Genomic DNA, 18,513 nt, shown 5'->3' with positions numbered 1-18,513 from the left:
ACTAGTTTTGGTAGAAAAGCTATATGGGTTCTGAGCTGAAATCAGTCTCCTCCAATTAATTTAGTGTTTAGGGTTTCAAATATGATTGATGCTTCAACTACAATCTCCTTCACTCTAGCAAAGGTTTATAACAACCATGAAATCTATTTTTAATCTACCACCTCTTGCGCTTCAGCAAAAGGAACATACCACCGTGACAAAAACAACAAGCATTGTTTTAAAATTTTTAGGCCTAGTCTTACTTCACCGGCTGGACAGTGCAGACATCTCAAAACCAAGGGGTGTGATCGCTCGCTGTCCCTGGCTCCACTCAAGCTCTTCTTACCGTCAATGCCCATTCACGGATAAGACGACAATACAGCAGGGGGTGGCATTTACTCCTACTTCCCACAAGATCCGTCACGGCTCAAGGTCACAACCCCAATACAGTATTCCCGTATCCCCGTCTGAATTGCAGATGCCGCAGCACAACTCTGAAGGGTGGGCCGGTGGACATTGATGGCGAACAGCACCAGAGTGATCACAGCTACCTAAAAAGCCATTCTTTGTGACCGTATGGATTCTGGCAAGGCCCAACTGGTGTGCTTGGGAGTAAGGCCTTAAAATTCTTTGAAAAGATCAATGCTGGCAGTTATAAAAACGATTTATTTTTTACGCCACATGTTCGAAACTTGCTTTTAGGCAGCTTTACCATAAAAACAGACACCATCTTGAGAACGGTTGATAAGCAATAGTTTTGCTGGCAAATGTGCGACACTGAATTCTTAGGATCTAGACGTATAAAAATTAAAAAATAATATCTTTGCTTGAACAAATTCCTACATTGTTGTAATTCAGTGTGCTTAACTAAAAGTTTGCATTTAGACACAAAGGTGTACACTTGGAAAAAATATTTCAATAATGACAATCCCCTTTACAGGAGCCTTTAATCACTACTTTCCTTAGCAAGGAAGGCAAAGTTTAAAATAAACAAGTTTTAGTCTTATTAGTAAAACAACAACTTGGTGTTAATGGGTTACATGTCATACATTTGTAGACCACAATGAGAACAAACCAAATAAATGCGAGTGTAAAGGCAAAGCAGAACATGAAGGACATGAACAGCCACAGTTGTGAAAGCAGAGCAGCATTCGTCCAGCACACTGGTAATATTTACAGTAGAGAGACACCTGAGTACATCTCGTAAAAACAACAATTGATCATTGTGAGATGGACTCTCCCAGTGTGTGCAATACGTGTGTTACTGCAGCCCCACCTGGCTACAGACCAGTCAGACAGGTGAAAATAAACAAGTTTTTAATCTGTTTTTACCCATTTTTCTTTCAATGCTTATGGCTAAGTTTACTTCACCACTGTATTTTGTAGCAAAACAGTCCTAGGGGCTGGGTAGCGCGGTTGGTAAGGTGAAAGGCTACCATCCAAGAATCCAGAGTTCCATTAACAATGGCAAGCAATTAACATCTCAGTGAGCAAGGCCCTTAACGCTGCCTACAAGCGTCAATGTGCATGAATGATCCTGGTGACGGTCAGAGGGGCCGTAGGCAGCCACGCCTCTGTCAGTCTCATACCGTCACCATGTATGGATGAGACGCTTTCAGCTTCTGGAAAAGCGCAGATAATTCGAATGCAATATTATTATTACACCATATTCCAAATAAATCTTAAAGAGGGATTGATTATGTGTGTGGAAAGGTTTCTTTAATACATGCCAACAAACTGTAACCCCACTGCTAAAATAAATCTACCAATAAGTGAATAATCTTATAATGTATTTGACATAAGCTACTAGTCTTGCTTTGTCAATATCATTTAAAGTAAAGCATTAAATACAAAAGAAACCAAAGTAATTCAGTTTTGTTAACTTAAAACTGTTTTTTTTAAATAAATGTGCATTTGGAAAGGTCACACGTCTTATGAAAACACCAAAGTGTAACAGAAAACCCCCATGTTCATAAGAAATATTACCCAAATTCATAAAACCAATCAGATTTAATTAAATTGTATGTTACATTAGGCCCAGCATGCATGATCCCTTCACTGTGTGAAAGAAGAGGTCATTTACACCAACGGTTTTCAAGCACATATTCCTGTTCACTGAAAGGTCAAACAATCGCAAAATGATTCCCAGAAGCGTTCTCCAAAAATGTGGACATTAAGTGTAAATACATCAGGTATGGTTAAGGTATCTCTTGCTTCAAAGGAGACATGTCACCTTCTGACATCGTCATACTCAAAAGCAAATATACACCTACTTATTAGGTTGAAAAATAAAAATAAATAACATTATGTACTCTTAGTATGAGAAATAATTAATTGATGAGCAGCAGGTCTGGGTTGTAACTGAAAGCGCACTTGTCTGACTCTCCATGAACTACTTTATCACTGACATTCAACCAACCCCCCTCCATCAGCCCTATTAAATGTGATAACAGAGTGCAGACAGACATCACATTTTGTCCTCCGTCCTTTCACGGCAGAGATTACATTATTCATTTGAATAAAATATCTGTGTTCACAAAACATAATGGGCCCAGTGAGGAATTCAATCATCTCAGATAATCATCATTATCAATAATGCCAGTTAATTAGCATAACAATGAGAAAGGTAATAAATGATGATGTCAAGAGGGGAGCTAACATGTTTGGAAATAATAGGAATTAAAAGATACTTCTCTTTTTGCTCTTTTCGTGCCAAATTGTGTGACTATTGCCTGGCAAAAACTGTCTGAATAATGTTCAAAAACAAACAACTTCGTCACAGATTGATGAATTAATGCCAAAATTATATACATGGAAGCTCTTATTATTTAAAATAAAGCTTTTCAATGACCAAACACAAACTGTTGATGTTTATAACGTTTTCAAAAAATTGAATGTGGCCAAATCTTGTTTTTAAAGCAAAGCTGTCGTGGTTGAACTTTAAAGCGTCCCCAGAGGTCTTTTCATCATGTTTATGCCTTTTTTAGCCAAAATCAAAATCTGTTGTTTTGTGGGACACAGTTTCTGCAGGGTAGCAGTAATTCCTCAAAAATTCGCCTATGGGCGGGACTGTTGGTGCGGAGTAAGCCCAACACCATTTCCCATTATCAATCTTCTGTTCGCTTACAGCCCCTCACACCCCCAACCCAACCTTAACAGGTGCAACAAAAATGGCAAGCAATATTGAAGCTATCCAGCAGTACAGTTTTTAGCCAGATAGTAGCTCAGACGAGGAAAATAAAGACGTACGAGGATCTATTTATGCTGCTATAAGCTTTTTTCCAACCGCTTTTTTTTGTCTATTCCTGATTCGCAACAATTCCAATAAAGAAATACTCAACAATGCTATTTGAAGCTTAATTTCCTTTATATATGTCCTCCATCATCAGAAAAATGTCACAAGAACATGTTGAAATACCATTTTCCTCAAAGTGGGTCTTTAATAGCAGTTTAAAATCAGATTTCTGCTTTTTACCTTTAAGGAGATGCAGCTTTTCAGGTTTTTCTTATCCCTTTATAATATTATGCATCATAAATGATGGAATCAGTAAATTCTTGGTGCTAACATTTCTCTTCATAACAAGCTGTGTCAAAATATTTGTTATAGACTTCCCTTAGAGTGGGTTGAAAAACAGATATTTTGCTTTTGTATTCACTTTCTAAAACATTATTTGAAATAATCCTGTCAGGTTAGTAAACTGTTGCTATTAAAAGTAAATTTAGCTCTGAGATTTTGAGGTTTTTTTGTTGGTTGTCTTTTTTCCCCCCACCACTTTCACTCCATATCTTGTCGTTTATAATTTTTCAAAATTGAATAATTTTGCTTCAAGAAGCAATACCACCTTTCAGTTAAAAAATTTATAATGTTGTGTTGTAAGCTACATTTCTAAAATGATTGCAAGTCGATAAAATTAGTAAAACATCCAAATGCTATTGACACATCTGACAAGTATTCTATACTGCACCTTGAAAAGGCTTATGTTCTTGATAACCAAACACTGAGACACCATCACCAACAAGCAAAATTCACATGCAAGTGTACATTTACCAACAGTGCCATGCACATATATGACTGGACAAAGACTGGCAATCGCGTAGTCACTCACGCACCCAGTGAATGACTACAACGAAATCCAATGTGGGACAACCAGGGGAACAGTGAAGAAAATAATCAACATTGCAATCAACGTTGTTGTGCCTGAAGCACAAAGAGTGAGGACAAAAACTGTAAAAGAGCGTGAGCAAGAATGGATGACAAAGCAAGCCATGAAGCAGAGTATTAGGTTTCATTCATTATGGAGATGAGTAAAAGGTGATTTTTTTTAAAACAACCCAATCACTAACTTTTTTAAAGAATCATCTTTAATGAATACAAAATATTCATTGAACTGATTTGTTTTCTGACTTACAGATTTTGCAGTGGCTGAGATGTACTGGACAACCATTTCCCGCTTGGTGCTCAGGTCCTTTCCACGCAGAGGAGCTTTGCGTTCCTCATTCAGGTTCATGTCCTCCTGAAAACAGAGCCAGTCATATGCAGTTTTAGGTTGAACACTGAGGACCACTTTAAATTCAGAAAAACCTACAGTTTGAAAGAAAAACAAAAACAAATTTCATGGATATAGCAATAACTGTATGGAATTTAATAAGACATGCACTGGACTAAAGAAAGTATAAAGCTACATTCACACCACCCTCAGCAATGTGTGTTCAAGCAGCTAATTTTAACAAAACGTCTATGTTAACGCATGTATATGTGTGTTACGGGCTTCCAGGTTCCAAATTCTAGCAAGTTTCTAAGTCCATTGTCAGGCTTTATGTTCAAAACCTGCAGCCATTGAACGCGCTTTGAAAGTCAGACAAGTTTGACTAATAAGGGGCTTGGATTTGGTAGTAAAGTATGGATGGCGTACTCTTTATTTCACAAAAGTGCAAGTGAAATTATATGACATCAAGTCTTTCATGTATTGGAATAGAGCTGTGCCTGGAGCAAGATTCATGAGATTATCGCTGTTTTGACATTTTGCACCAAGCCTCTTCCAACTGTAGGTGGCAGACATGCGCTACTATCGAATAGTATTAGTCCAGTAGTCCAGTGTGAACACCATTTACTAAACACACACTCAAGAAGGCACTTTTATCACATTCTTAAACGCGTGTCACATGCCCAGTGTGAATGTAGCAAAAACCTATCTGCACAAGAAACTCAAAACGTCTGGAATCAAACCTTGTCTCAAAGATAAGTCTTTCAAAATGTAAAACTTTGAACAATTCCTTGTTTTACAGCACTGAGAGACACATTGTAAATCAACAGCTATTCTTCTTGTTTTTACAGCAACAACCCACTGGTTTGAGATTCGGTGCTTTGCTTAAATGAATATCAGACAATGTCTTTATAAAGGACACAGGGTACAGCAGAACAATATAATTGGAGTCATAATTAGTCCTTGAAATGAAATAGCAAGGCTCCACCGAAAAAAGAAAAAAAAATCCACATAGAACCCCCAACTCAGAGAGCAAAATCAAACAACACTGCCTTTATTGAGGCCAGGCAATCACATCTGATAGGCTGGATAGGAAGTATCTGTGTGTTATTGGGAGTGTTATCTTCATGCTACTTTAATTCAGCATCACAAAGAGGTCTTTCATGTGAGAGACATCAGGGGATAGAGTGAAGGCCGGACACAGCACTAAAAGCTAGGGAATGACATGATGATTAGAATGGAGGAGGATGTTTATCAGAAGCACTCTCTTACAAAGAGATGACTAGAATAAAGAGAGAAAGAACTAAAAGTCCTCCTCAGGGTTTTTGGAAAAAGTGGGACTGAAGATGTGGAAGCATGCTGCCATCTGGTGGGAAGGAAATCAAACCGTGTTTTTCTACATCCGATACAACCACCAAAATAAAACTTTTGTCATGATGGTATAATCTTTATCATGCATAATCGTTTAAAACTTTGATTTCCCTTTAGGATCTAATAACTTTTGATCGGGGAGGAAATTAGAAACTGTAGTAATGAGTTTCAAGCTGTTTTGCTTCATCTGCCAGTGAAAGCATGGGCAGGAATCCCATCCAGGAAAACTCTGACCTGAGTTCCTTCAGCTACATTTCCTCTACTATATACCCTTTGAGCCAAAAATCTATTAACACCTCTTGTGGAACGCGGAGAGAGAAATGCATCTGAAATTTTGCAACTCCCCCAGGGAAACCAGCAGGTTTTTTCTAATTAATCTTTGAACCCTGCTAATTTATGTGCTTAATTGGCATTCAGTTAAAGAGGCAAAATGCAGAAGAGTGAGGATCTTGTGGAGGATAGAGGTTGGCGGAGAGCGGGGGATGGGAAGGCAAGTGGGTATTGAACCTGCGGGATGCTTGCGAGCAGCATAACTTAGGGGAGCCCTCCACGTTCAGCCTACAAAATGATTAATGCTTTTTATTAATTATACCCTCACAGGCAACATCAAAAACATGTGAGGACAGGACTAGAATGCTGGTGTAGCTGAAATGTAGAGATTTAAGTTTCTGCTGATGTCAGTGAACTTGCAAAAATTAAAAAAAATTAAAAGGAAAAATGTGCTGAAGTTTGTCGTCTCATGCTGATCAAGCAAGCTCTGGTAGGCATTTTTAAATCTTTGTGGGAGTGCAACTGCCATATTCAGATTTAAGATAACAGATTTCTTTAATATATTTAGTGCTAAATGTGTGTCTTCTACATGCAGACTTGATTTTGAATGCAGATCAAGTACACACTAACAGGTATTTCTGTCAGTGATGAGCAGCCTCAGGACAAGCTCAAAGAGATCATCAGGAAAGTCCCAGATATCTGCAGAGGACTGTGCTATCTGAATTTTCAGGGAGTCTAAGGAAGCTTTTACACTAGAATCTTCTGGCAGAGTTGGTTTGGCTGTGCAGGAAATGTTCAAAAATGTCATTAAATTACGTTTCAGGTTTTGGTTTCACAGTTTAAACCAGTAACCATCATTTAGTTACAGTGGTGATACAGTTCAAAACAAACACCAAGACAGTCATGCAATCATTTTGGTTAACATTTATTGACAAGAATGTACTTCAATAAAATATTGTAACTCCTGCTTTGAGCATTTTTTTAAGATTTGATCTGCATGAGTTTTCATAGTTAAACAAACAAAAAAAAACAGGTGTGAGCCAAACATCCCTCTATTAAAAAAAACCAGATCATTGTGACTACTTAAAGTTGATCACTGTCATGTATTTTTGATTAGTTTGTCTGAAATTTGAGAAATCAGAAAGGGATTAATAGGAGCCAAAACAACAGCTGGCACGTGTCTTTCGTAAAATAAACAACTCAAATTGTATATCCATCACTGAAGTCCAGAATAAAAAAGCCATCACCTTCTTTGAAACAGGAGGAACACAAACTGTAAAATAATCCAGTTTACAAAAGGGCTGCACGGTAGTAGTTAACAGTCTGGCCTCACAGCAATAAGGCACTGGTTCAAATCCTGGGCAGGTCCTTTCTGTGTGAAGTTTGCATGTTCTTCCAGTGCATGTGTGGTAGGTTCTTTTGCGACTTTTAATTGTCCCTAGGTGTGAGAGACTGGTTATATCTCTGTCTGGCCTGTGAAGTATTGGTGAAATACCCAGGTTGTACTCCACTCAGGCCCAATAGTGGCATGACTCTGAAAGGGACATTGTGCGTTTAGAAAATGGATGGATTGACAGCTTACCGGTGAGAATTACAGGCACTGACATAGCTGTTGTTCTGGCACATGAGAATTTCATAAATGATTCAACATAAAATATTTGACACTAAGATAGGTAACAGCACCAGTCACAGCACCTCATTCATCCAACCATTATCTTCCCTCTTTCCAAGGTTTGAGTCACAATGCCAGCCGTCTCAGTAAGGAAGTTGAGACTACACTCTTCCCAGCCACTTCTTCCAGTTCTTCAGGAGGACATAATGCATTTCCAAACCAGCTGAGAGATGTGTTCTCTTTAGTGTGTCCTGAATCAACTGTTTACTCATTTGAGAGGAACTCGGAGAAGAGTTGCTACTCCTCCACATCGAGAACAGCCAGCTGAGGTGATTTAGTCATCCGGTGAGAATGCCACCCAGATGCTCTACTCGTAAGCCACAGGCATGTCTAATCACCAAACAATAGGATATGAGGATTCTGTGAGCAAAACAGCAATATACACTAAGTATTTTTCCATGACTTTATAGCATGTCTCCCAAATGTCAGGCACTAGTTTTGTTATTGGACAGTTGTACATAAATAATCCTGCACAAAGTAAACTGGGAGCACCTGTTATATAAGAATATAAGCATGTAATCAGGCCTGGACTAGTAATAAAAAAGCAAAAAGATGATGAAGGAACATGCTGTCAACATGAAATCTTTGATTGAATGACTAACCTTTCCTTTTGTGATATGACACGCCATTGCTTCAGCAGTATCACTCTTCTCCTTATCTTTTCTGTCATAAGGCACGGCACGGAGTATGTGTTCAGCACACTGATTCGTTTGGGGCAGGAAACTTTTAAGACTTCACAGTCACAGCAGTGGCAGCACAATTTATCACACTATTCAAACTGCTCTCTTTACAGTGTCGTCTTCAGTGGGGGATTTTTTTATTCTGCTTGGAATTTGTTTTGCTGGGCTGATAAACTGTTTGCCTAAAAAAAATAAAATCCATGGATTATTGCAAGTAAGCTTCATATACAGCTGTGATGTTTTGAGTTTTTCTGAGATGAAACTGCTTGTTGTCCATGTCCAGCTCAGTCATTCTTGATATCGTGAGTTGCAGGCAGATGATGCAAGAGACAGACAGGCAGTGAGGGTGTCTTTGTTTTACACATAGAGGGAGAGAAATAAATAAGAATTGTATAAAAAAAATATGTTCTTTAGTGTGCCACAGGTAATATATTATTATATATATGGAGATAGATTATTTTGAAAGGCTTAAGAAGAGCATCATATACGCCCTTTAAGTCTTGCCCCCCCCCCCCCCCCCGTGTCTGTTGCAAGGCTTACATGCTTGTACGTTTTATGTAATTATCCAACACTTAGTGAAACATTGTTGATTTGTGTCTCTTAGTACGGTACAAATGATTAAATTAAAAAAATATATATGATTGCCTGAAAGTGAGTACAAAATAGTGACTTTTTTTAACTTCTTTCCTTTGGATCTTGTGTTCCACTTAAAAAAAAAGTCAAACTTCTCCAGAATCTGGCTTTAGTTGAAGGAGGAACTTCAGTCAGAAGTTTCTCTATACCTGTTACATCACAGATCCCTGCAGCCCTCACAATCCACAATGACCCATCGCTAATTCCATGACTTGAAATTGGCTAAAAAATCTTACTGCGAGTCTCAGTTTCACTGATGAAACACTGCAATTTGTGTGAAATCCTTTGGTAAAATTCATTCTCCAAATTAACTCAGCTGCGCTAAAACTAATTAAAGCACTTCAACTTTCAATTTATTTCGTAAACATACTACTGCTCTCACAACTTCAAAACATTTCACAAAGTACAAATGTTCTTTTCCTTGCCACTGACTATTTCATCCTATACTTTTGATGATCCCTTTGATGGTCCGACTTTGTGCTATTTAGGATCAGACATACACACCACTGGACGGAAAAATAACACACTTTTTATGGCCATTAAAACCCAGTGGGTGGTCTCACTAATGTGGCATGGGTCGGCCTTTCATTTGAAGACTGCTAGATATCTAAGGCTACCACATGTAACACCATAACAACCACATGTAGCAGAATATGAGTTAAGACAAAAAAAAAAAAACTAAGATCTCTAGGGGAGAAAAAAGGTAAAATACAAGAGACAACAAAGATGGAGAGATGCTGAAGAGAAACTTCAAAAACAGGGACCTACCAACCACAACACTATTTAGAAAAGTTTACCATCTAGGAAAATAAATAGTGGTGGCAAAAAAAGTACATAAGTAAATACATTTTTTGTTTGATTTTATTACCGTAATTATCCTTCCCAACCGAAGTATCAATGGTCGTCAAATGTCAGACCAGCAGACATGCCTTCTGTGTCATCTGTCACTGAGCAAATTGAAGCCTGAGTTTAATGTCACGCTGCTGTGAGCACAAACATAGTAATTGAGAGGTGAACTGACTGACAGGGATGAGTGCCCAGCCAAGAAGACACTGAAAAGGGCCTGATGAAAACCAGGAGCACTGATCACATATCTTTGGCCCAAGCAGTAACCACTATTGTATAAGAAAAAGGCAAAAATAAATACCACACCGCACACACTTAGGGTCTCGAAAATATTTTTCCACAAAAGTACACACAACCTGTGTAATGATGAATCCAGAGTAATTCAGCTCCCGACTTCAAAGACATGGGCTGAAAGCTTTTTGTTAGATTCCAATGCTGCACCACACAAGGATGAAAACAAGGGTCTAAGGTGTGACGGGACACTGACCCCACAGTTTGACAGAAAACAAATATGAAACACCCATGGTGGGTCCAACTGATATGTGGAGTTCTACTTTACAAAATCCTAAATTAGAATCAAAATCTGATAGCTAAGTATATTGTCTATTGTTAATACTAATCTTGAAAACACTGAAGAAAATTCCACAAAAGACAAAAAACAAAAACCACTGTGAGGTACACTTCAGGTTAGGGGACCCAGGCACAGTTAGGTATTTGCAGCAATGGCTTTTCTTGCATTTCCTGTGCCATATCTGCAATATCTGTTGCACAATAAGCATGAAATCATACCCACATGAGATCAAGTTGCCTTGAGAACAAAGTAAACAAAGATCAACAATACAAAATTTGCAGCAATTCCTTTTTTTCCTCTGTGTAGCAGTCTCTGCAGAAAACAGAGCTCTCACAAAAAAGCAGCAGGTTCTACAAAAGAAAAATGATCAGATACTAGAGATAAAGCTTTTACACAGAACCAAAAAGAGCACCAACAAACTCACGTGTTAGATTCCACCATCAGCCCTTATCAATCATGCATATTTAGTATTTTATCATGCCAACTTTCTCTACCACACTATGATGACCTACATTAACCCTTCATAGTCAGACATTACACTGTCCCGAATTGGCATAGTTTTTGTGTGACAGCAGGTTCACAAAAGATAAACTTTCAAACTAGTTTGATTAGAAGAATTTGGGTAGGTCACGGTCATGAAAAACTAAACCTATAGAACCAAGCTTATTGCCTTCGGTGCAGTTTGTCCAATTGAAGTAGTGTGCAGAACTCGCAGCCTGGCCAGTTTAGGTAACTGCTAAAGTTTTCAATAAAAAGTGTTTGTGAAGCCTAAATATAACTGTTAAGTGAAAAAAGGGAGGCTGTAACTCACTCAAATGAGCAACTTTTTGGCAGTTGGTTGGTCAGGTGTTCACATCCAAGTCTTAACAGTTATTTTGTCCTTAATCAACATATTTAACCCACCCATAGCTTTTAAATGTAATAAATCGTGAAGTACTTTGGTTAAAATCATTAGCTAAATGACCAAAGCATAAATGTTTTAGAAATATGAAGAAAAGCTACTAAAGGACGTACCCGCCTCAAACTTCATTAATTAAAAACTAAAAAGCCATGTAAAGTAATAATAACCATGTTTCCAAGGGACAACAGTGGTTTAACTACTCTCTAGACATCGGTAAATAATAGTGGCTATTAGCATATGGGGTGTTCAGTGAATACACAGTGGTGCCCATATATGCTTTAGAAAAAGATAGCCATTGCAAATGAGTAGATAATGGTGGTGCTCTGTGGCTGTGAATAACACACTAAATCAAGCTTAGGACACACAAAGGGCTTGCTCAGCGCAGCATTCAGAGTACTGCATCCAAAATAACAATACGATGCAAGAATGTCCACAACCTCACTTATTTGAAGACATCATGAAATAATGTTTGGCCAAAATAGGAAGCCATGCATACAGTTTTTAACGTTTGAAAGAAATACTAAAAGACAAACAAGCCTTATGAATCCAGAGATACTATTGTGAGCTTCTTTCCTGCTTTTTGAAAAAAGGTTATGTTTGCTTACACTGTTCCATCTCTTAGTAACACATACAACTAAATCTGACTGATATAGGGGCATGTGTGCTGTAAGGCCCGGCCATCTACACCTACAACTCTGTATAAAGCAAGCTATAGTTTGGATTTCTAAAAATGTCAACCAAGCAGAATACTTGAAGCTATTTGGCACCATCAACTGCCTTTGCTTGGTACAGCAAACACATCCCACGCTGCAAGGAGAAACCACACCAGCCTGGTCCATTCTAGCATCAACTATGAACTCACCTGTGTTGTGGGTAAACATAGAATTAAGACCAAATCTGAAGGGAGCAAAAAGGTTGCTTTGTCTTTATGACGTAACAATTGAGGCATCACAAAGCTGCAGCCCTATGTAGAAGCTTAGACTGCTGGAAAAATATTACTCGTGTCCTTTTGTTTAAGAAAACAGTCTGTCATATTTTTTATTCATCTAAAAGCTTACTGTACATAGGTACAGGTGGATGGATAAAAATGTTTTTATTATAAAAACAATGCTGGGGAAAATGGACGAAAACTTACAAGTTTCCGTGTAAACAACTAGACATGGACATGTGGTATTAAGATGTCTAAAGAAAGATAGTGAAGACATCGCGGGGGTTCAAAAACATTGGTTTCTTTTTTGAAGAGGAAATTACATTGGGCTGAGACAACCAGATTGCTTGCTACAGAACTGTTTAATCTCAAGAACCAATCCCAAATCAACTCTAGGTTGGTGAATTTCATTGGTATTCACTAAATGATGGAAAATCTGCAACTATCAGAAATTTACAATAAACTTGGAATAGTGTTCCACGGTTTATCGCAGGGGTTACGTTCTAAAAATAACACAATGGTGAAATCCCCAAAGTAGGATTACAGATGTTTTAAATGTAAAACCCCTTAGTACACACTTTATACAGACATGATAGTTTAAACTCTAAAAGTTTAAACCTTTATCGAAAACTAAGTCCAGATCTGATCACAATTGAAGAAATACGTAAATGTGGACAGCTGAAAACATTTTGTATAGGACACACGACACGGAGGAGATTTATCGACAAGGTCAAAAGCCAATCAGGACGCAGCACACAGTACGCTGTAAAAAAAAAAAACACAAAAAAAAAACAGCAAGCAAAGTCGTGCTGAAAACAATTTGCGAAACAGCAACACCATGAAATGGCGAAGGGAGATTGTACTCCTAATAGTAATGTGCAAAATCTCTAAACTAAGAGTATTCTAGAAGAAAAATCTGTTTGCAAATATTCCCATTACACCTCAAAATTGCTTTTTATTACTATAAAACAGCTATAAACAAATACTGAGGTTCCATCATTTTAAAATCTTGTTTCCCCTCAGTCTAAATAAAATAAAAGAAAAACTGAAGAAAAAGTAAACAACCCTTTTTATACCATCTGATTAACATTCAAGATTTTTAGCCCTTAAAGTGTGTGTGGAGTTGAGTTAAATGAGCTCCTCACTTTAAAGTATAAGGCTATGTACGTCAATTACCAACTTTTACACAAAAGTGTTCAAGCAGGACTTGGTTATACAACAAAACATTTTCGTACATGTTTTTCTAGTTTATGCAGCAAAGTTTTCTCAAATTATCTCACTGAGTATTAACTATTGCTTTTTAAACAGGTTTAAACACAAATGTTTGTGAAAGCGATATAAACACTGCAAACAGATACAAATAAATGGAATTTTGTCAAGAAACTCGAAAACAATGTTTAAAAGGAAGTTTTGAAAATGCTCTAACTAACCTTCATTACTTTTCTTTCCAGAGTCACCTCTGTAGATCTGCCTCTACCTGCTGCCCACTCTCACTACAGATGACAATTTCATCTGCAAACATCATATTCCATGAAGATTTAAGTCTACCCCGTCTGTCAATCAACACAGCAAACAAGAAGAAGCTTGAGACCTAAACCTTGAACCCTTCTGTCACGCCTACAGCACACAGATCTTAAACATGTCCTCCAGCACCAGAACATTCATCCCTGCTAAATTAGATTTTGAGCAGGAAGTACCCACGTTCCGATCAGAGAGGCATCTCCATTCTTTTCAAACAAAGTTTAGAAAGATGTTCCTTCTCTGAATACCACTTTCCCATCTCCTCCGTTTCCTTTAACAAGTCCTCACCAATCATCACTCACATCTCTAGAGACCGTCTGCATCACTTCCTCTATCTCCCTCCAGAATTTCACTAAATCTAACTCTGTTTACCTTTGGTTCGTAATTACTACAGGATCACACCTTCATCTTCCAGCAGTAAAGTGGTAAAAAGACTGAAAAAAACAAATAAACTAAAGTCTCCTGTTTGTGAACTGGTAAGCTAGAGGAGGAACTTCTCCTCAACATCCAAAATAACTGAACGTGAAACCTCACCTTACTAATTCTTTCAAGAAGACCATCATCAAACAATTCAACAAGAAGCGACTACTTTTTAAAAATAGAATCACCATTTTTCTACAAAAACTGCCCTATTTTGGGGGGAGAAGAGTATGCTGAAACCTTTCCATCAGTGAGGCAGATACTTCACAAGGCCAACGAGAAATAAACACACTTATACCATATAACCTCACACTTTAGAAAAAAATTTGGAGCCCCAGATCAGATTCAACAAACACACACTGATGTGTAGCAACTGTGTTATTGTGTGTCTATTTTTTTTAACTGATTAATCGTTTATCACCAATTGATTAATGAATAATTAATAAACAAGTGAAAATAGGTTTGCATATTTCTATTTAACAACTGTATCAAATCTTTATGCTGACTTTTTGCACAATACATTTAAAATTGTTCCCAAGAATTTTTTGGTTTAATAGTTTAGGTTGGTTTTGATTTTAAAATATGCATGTAAACTAAAACAATTGAAAATTGACAACAAACTGAAAAAGAAATAATGAAAAAGTCAAAAGTCACCTATATCAACTCAGATGCTGCCTATCAAAATGAAATGGATTATAAGTGAGTGGTGGAAAAGTTTACTGTGCTAATATGATCCAGCCTGCATTACCTGAGCGAGGCATCAACTAGATATCAATTAGCAGGGAATTAACCTGTCGTTTTACACATGGCTGCACTCCACAAGCCACAAATAAACAAAATAAAGATGACAAAGAAAATGAAAACATCATTTTCCCCGTCACACCTCCAGATCTCAGACTCTACGCTGATTACGGCTCAGTGTGCTTCTGGTTTCCAATTTTATGCTGTCACATATTGTTCATTTCTAACAGGTGTAAAGCATCATTTCTCAACAGGGCAATTTTATCCAGACAAAGTATTGAGTGCAACAATAAACAATTTGAAGGTGCGGCATAAATTAAGAAGAGCTTTTACAAAGAAAAAACATTAAAAATTTCCCTTTTTTTATCCTTATGCACCCAATCCAATTAACAGTGAAACAAGAACGCATGGATGAGTGTTGATTAGAGCTGTGACGGTGTCGAATTTTTCATCACCGCGGTAATGAACCACCAGGGGGCGCGGTGTCGCGGTTAACCGCAGCCCCCCCCCCCCCCCCCCCCCAAAAAAAAAAACGAAAAAAAACACAAAATCCCGCATCGGAAATAAATACAATTACAACGTACTAATCTTTATTAACACACATCAGTAACAACTAACAACTACATATCTAACTGGTGAACTAACTATAGGCGTTGTAGATTGACTGTGTGTGTGAGCGCGGAGAGTCTTGTGTAGGTAAAGGAGGAAGGTGCGCACACGTGTGTTAGGCGTGCGTGTTGATTCTTCTGCAGCGGACCGCTCTGGAGCTGCACGCAAGTTTCACCAGTGCTCTCTGGTACCTTCTCAGAATATTATATATTGCCCAGTAATAAGCAGACTGCAGACACTGTCCCCTTTCCGGTAGCCGTGAAGCCTGACACCCATGAAGAACGCGCGGCAGGAGGCTCCGCCTTTGTTTATACAGAAACGTAACGTTACGCTGCAAAAAATAGTTCCCAAACAAAACATGTAGTGATTTTCATGGAAATCTAACAGCGCGCGTTCATGTTTGGTGTTACGGAGTGAAGGAGGACAGTAATATCCCCCCCCCCCCTCCAACACAAAATCCTCCGGTGGGCGGCCGTGTCCCGCACTTAAGAACGCACGCAGCTTATAACGGTAATGAATACAATGGAAATTAACAATTAGAAAGCAATGAATTTATCGAATTTCCTTGCGAGACGGAAACTTCTGTTGTAGAATGAGGATGTGTGCTTCTGAAAGCGCGCGCCTGTTTGTGTAACTGTAAAGGGAGCCGCGTGCCACGTGCAGCGCAGAGGCAGACAGTGAGAGCACGCGCGGTGGGAGAAAAGGAGACAACAATCTGAAAGAATGAAAGAAAGTCTGAACACAGGACTAGCAGAAAAAGTAAATTATAAGCAAAGATGAATGCGTTTAATGTGTTTATTATAGTTCCAAACACGCACCATATGCAAAAAGTAAAAAAATTGCGTAAAAAAAAGTGCGGTGATGCGGTGATGAGGTGATGCGGTTATCGTCACAGCCCTAGTGTTGATACATAGCAAAACCTGTTTTTAGACTTAACTATGAAAGCATCTTGATGAGACTTGAAGTTTTGACTGGCATCACAGTTTGAAGTAAAGGCAAAACTGTAGACTGGATTAAAAACACAACGCTTACCATCATTTTCTCAAACAGGTCGTTGATTTCTTTTTCCGAGAGGTTCATGGATCGGTCGTCAAATAGAGGCTGAGGAATGGGCAGTTCAGTCTGAGGAGAGAGGGGATCTGTCGGGTGCTGAATGAGGGGCTTTTCCTTCTTCATCCCTGTTTTTCTGAAACTTGTTATGCGATCACGCTGAAAGAAAACAGAGTGTAAAAATGGTTTGAGTACTGCACAAACCAATAATTTATTGATTTGATATCAAATGATCCACTGAAAAAAACAACATGTGAATTCCAATGAGTTAAAACTGTTCCTAAAGGATAAAAATAAGATTACAAAGGGATTGACAAAGACATTTTGAGCTCATGTGTCCCTTTTTCTTGTTTTTAACAAGTAACTCAAAGTACAACTTTTTCTAATAGTACAATGAACCCAATCAAAATAGACTTACCATCAGATCCTCAGAGTTACCTGGTTTTTGTAGATTTTTTGTTGTTGTTGTTGTTATTTAAATACACAATACCAACCTCAACTTGGAGGATTAGTAAAAGCCTTTTTTTTTTTTGTTAACTGAATGTGCTCACAAAACTGTGATGAATGCTTGTTTTCAAGTTTAGTGTGAAAGCAGACAAAAAGTGCATGAACATCACATGCAGGGGGTGAGTTAGTTTATTTTGGCAATATGGAGGGGTTTGCATGCTGGGTGATTAAACACTTAAAAAACCTGAGAAAAATTCACAGTATAAGACATAAGTATATATGGGAACTAATATTAGTTTACAGAAATATAACTTGATGGATCAAACATACTGTAAAACTAGACTTGCCATGTATTTTATCATCTAAAATTGTATAGATATTTTCAGAAACAAAAATCCTGCAGTATGATCGTAATGGAAATTAAGCTAAGGTAAACTAAGCTAAGAGGCAACAAGTAATAAATAGAAATCTATTAATGGTCCAGTGACGGATCATAATCTTCTAGATGTTTAATTTCACAATGGCTGTATTGCGCTACAGCACTCAATGCAAGTTTTTTTCAGCTTTTTTGTGTCATTTCCATGTTATCTGTTCATGGCAGGTTTGATCCATCTCTATATTTCAGTCAAAAATATCATGCATGCAAGATGAAAACAAAACTTAGGATGATGTGAAACAAGCTAGCCACACTAAAATTCAACCAAGCACCTTACCATATCATCAGCCAACGTTTTAATGTGTATATTCTGTCGGAAAGAGGGTACAGTGTGAAGAACAACATCCAACACAAGATGGAAAAGAAAAAAAACGTCCCACTGATTCACATGTACAGCAAATTGGATGTATTCTTCCTTATTTTAGGACACTTTTTTATCCTAAGTACTGTAAACGTGAACGATGTGCTGACACACATAAATCTTTGATAAGAAAGTAAATATTTGAAAATATTTACCTTGAACATACAAAGTAAACATTTTCAAAAACAGATGACTTAATTGGAGTAAATACACATTCAGATGAACAACAAAGAATGATACAATCTGCCATGCTTTTTAAACATTCAACCAAAATGCAAAAGTGTGAGAACTACCCCAAGATGCAACACACTAAATCTTTTATGGAAGCAACAACATAAAAGTATTAAACCCTGTTTACTGTTAAAGTATTAGGTTAAGAGAAAAACTGGTTTATAATTGCAAGCATTGAGCCCCAAAACTCATTTGAGTTTTTTCCCCTTATCATTTTTTCCCCATCTTGCATTGTAGCTTTTTCTTTGCCCTTTCATGTCATGTTGTGTGCAGTCAAAAATATAGGTTTATATATAAATATTATTGGCGAAATGTTTGACGTAATTTTCTTATTGAGACTCCAAAAAGAAACGAGTTTCAAA

At 37.7% G+C, this 18,513-nt stretch overlaps 1 protein-coding gene across 12 annotated transcripts in view; it reads right to left on the bottom strand.

Moving 5' to 3' along the window:
* The window catches only part of diaph2 (diaphanous-related formin 2), a 426,471-nt gene that overhangs the window by 392,425 nt on the left and 15,533 nt on the right, over positions 1–18,513 (bottom strand). For 8 of the 12 annotated variants that reach the window (XM_078953946.1, XM_078953948.1, XM_078953953.1 and 5 more), the window contains exons 3-5: positions 17,837–17,869; positions 16,659–16,835; positions 4,389–4,493 (exon numbers count right to left, since the gene is read on the bottom strand). In XM_078953946.1, coding sequence (XP_078810072.1) covers positions 4,389–4,493; positions 16,659–16,835; positions 17,837–17,869 — 315 coding nt within the window. The remainder of the gene's footprint in view (positions 1–4,388; positions 4,494–16,658; positions 16,836–17,836; positions 17,870–18,513) is intronic. The other 4 variants (XM_078953950.1, XM_078953956.1, XM_078953951.1 and 1 more) reach the window with 1 other exon arrangement.

Source organism: Oryzias latipes, chromosome 10 (assembly GCF_053564925.1).
Source record: "Oryzias latipes strain Hd-rR chromosome 10, Olatipes_Hd-rR_3.1".
Classification (NCBI taxonomy): Eukaryota; Metazoa; Chordata; class Actinopteri; order Beloniformes; family Adrianichthyidae; genus Oryzias; species Oryzias latipes.
The sequence above is the reverse complement of the archived record's forward strand: the minus strand, read 5'-3'. Positions and strand labels throughout refer to the sequence as shown.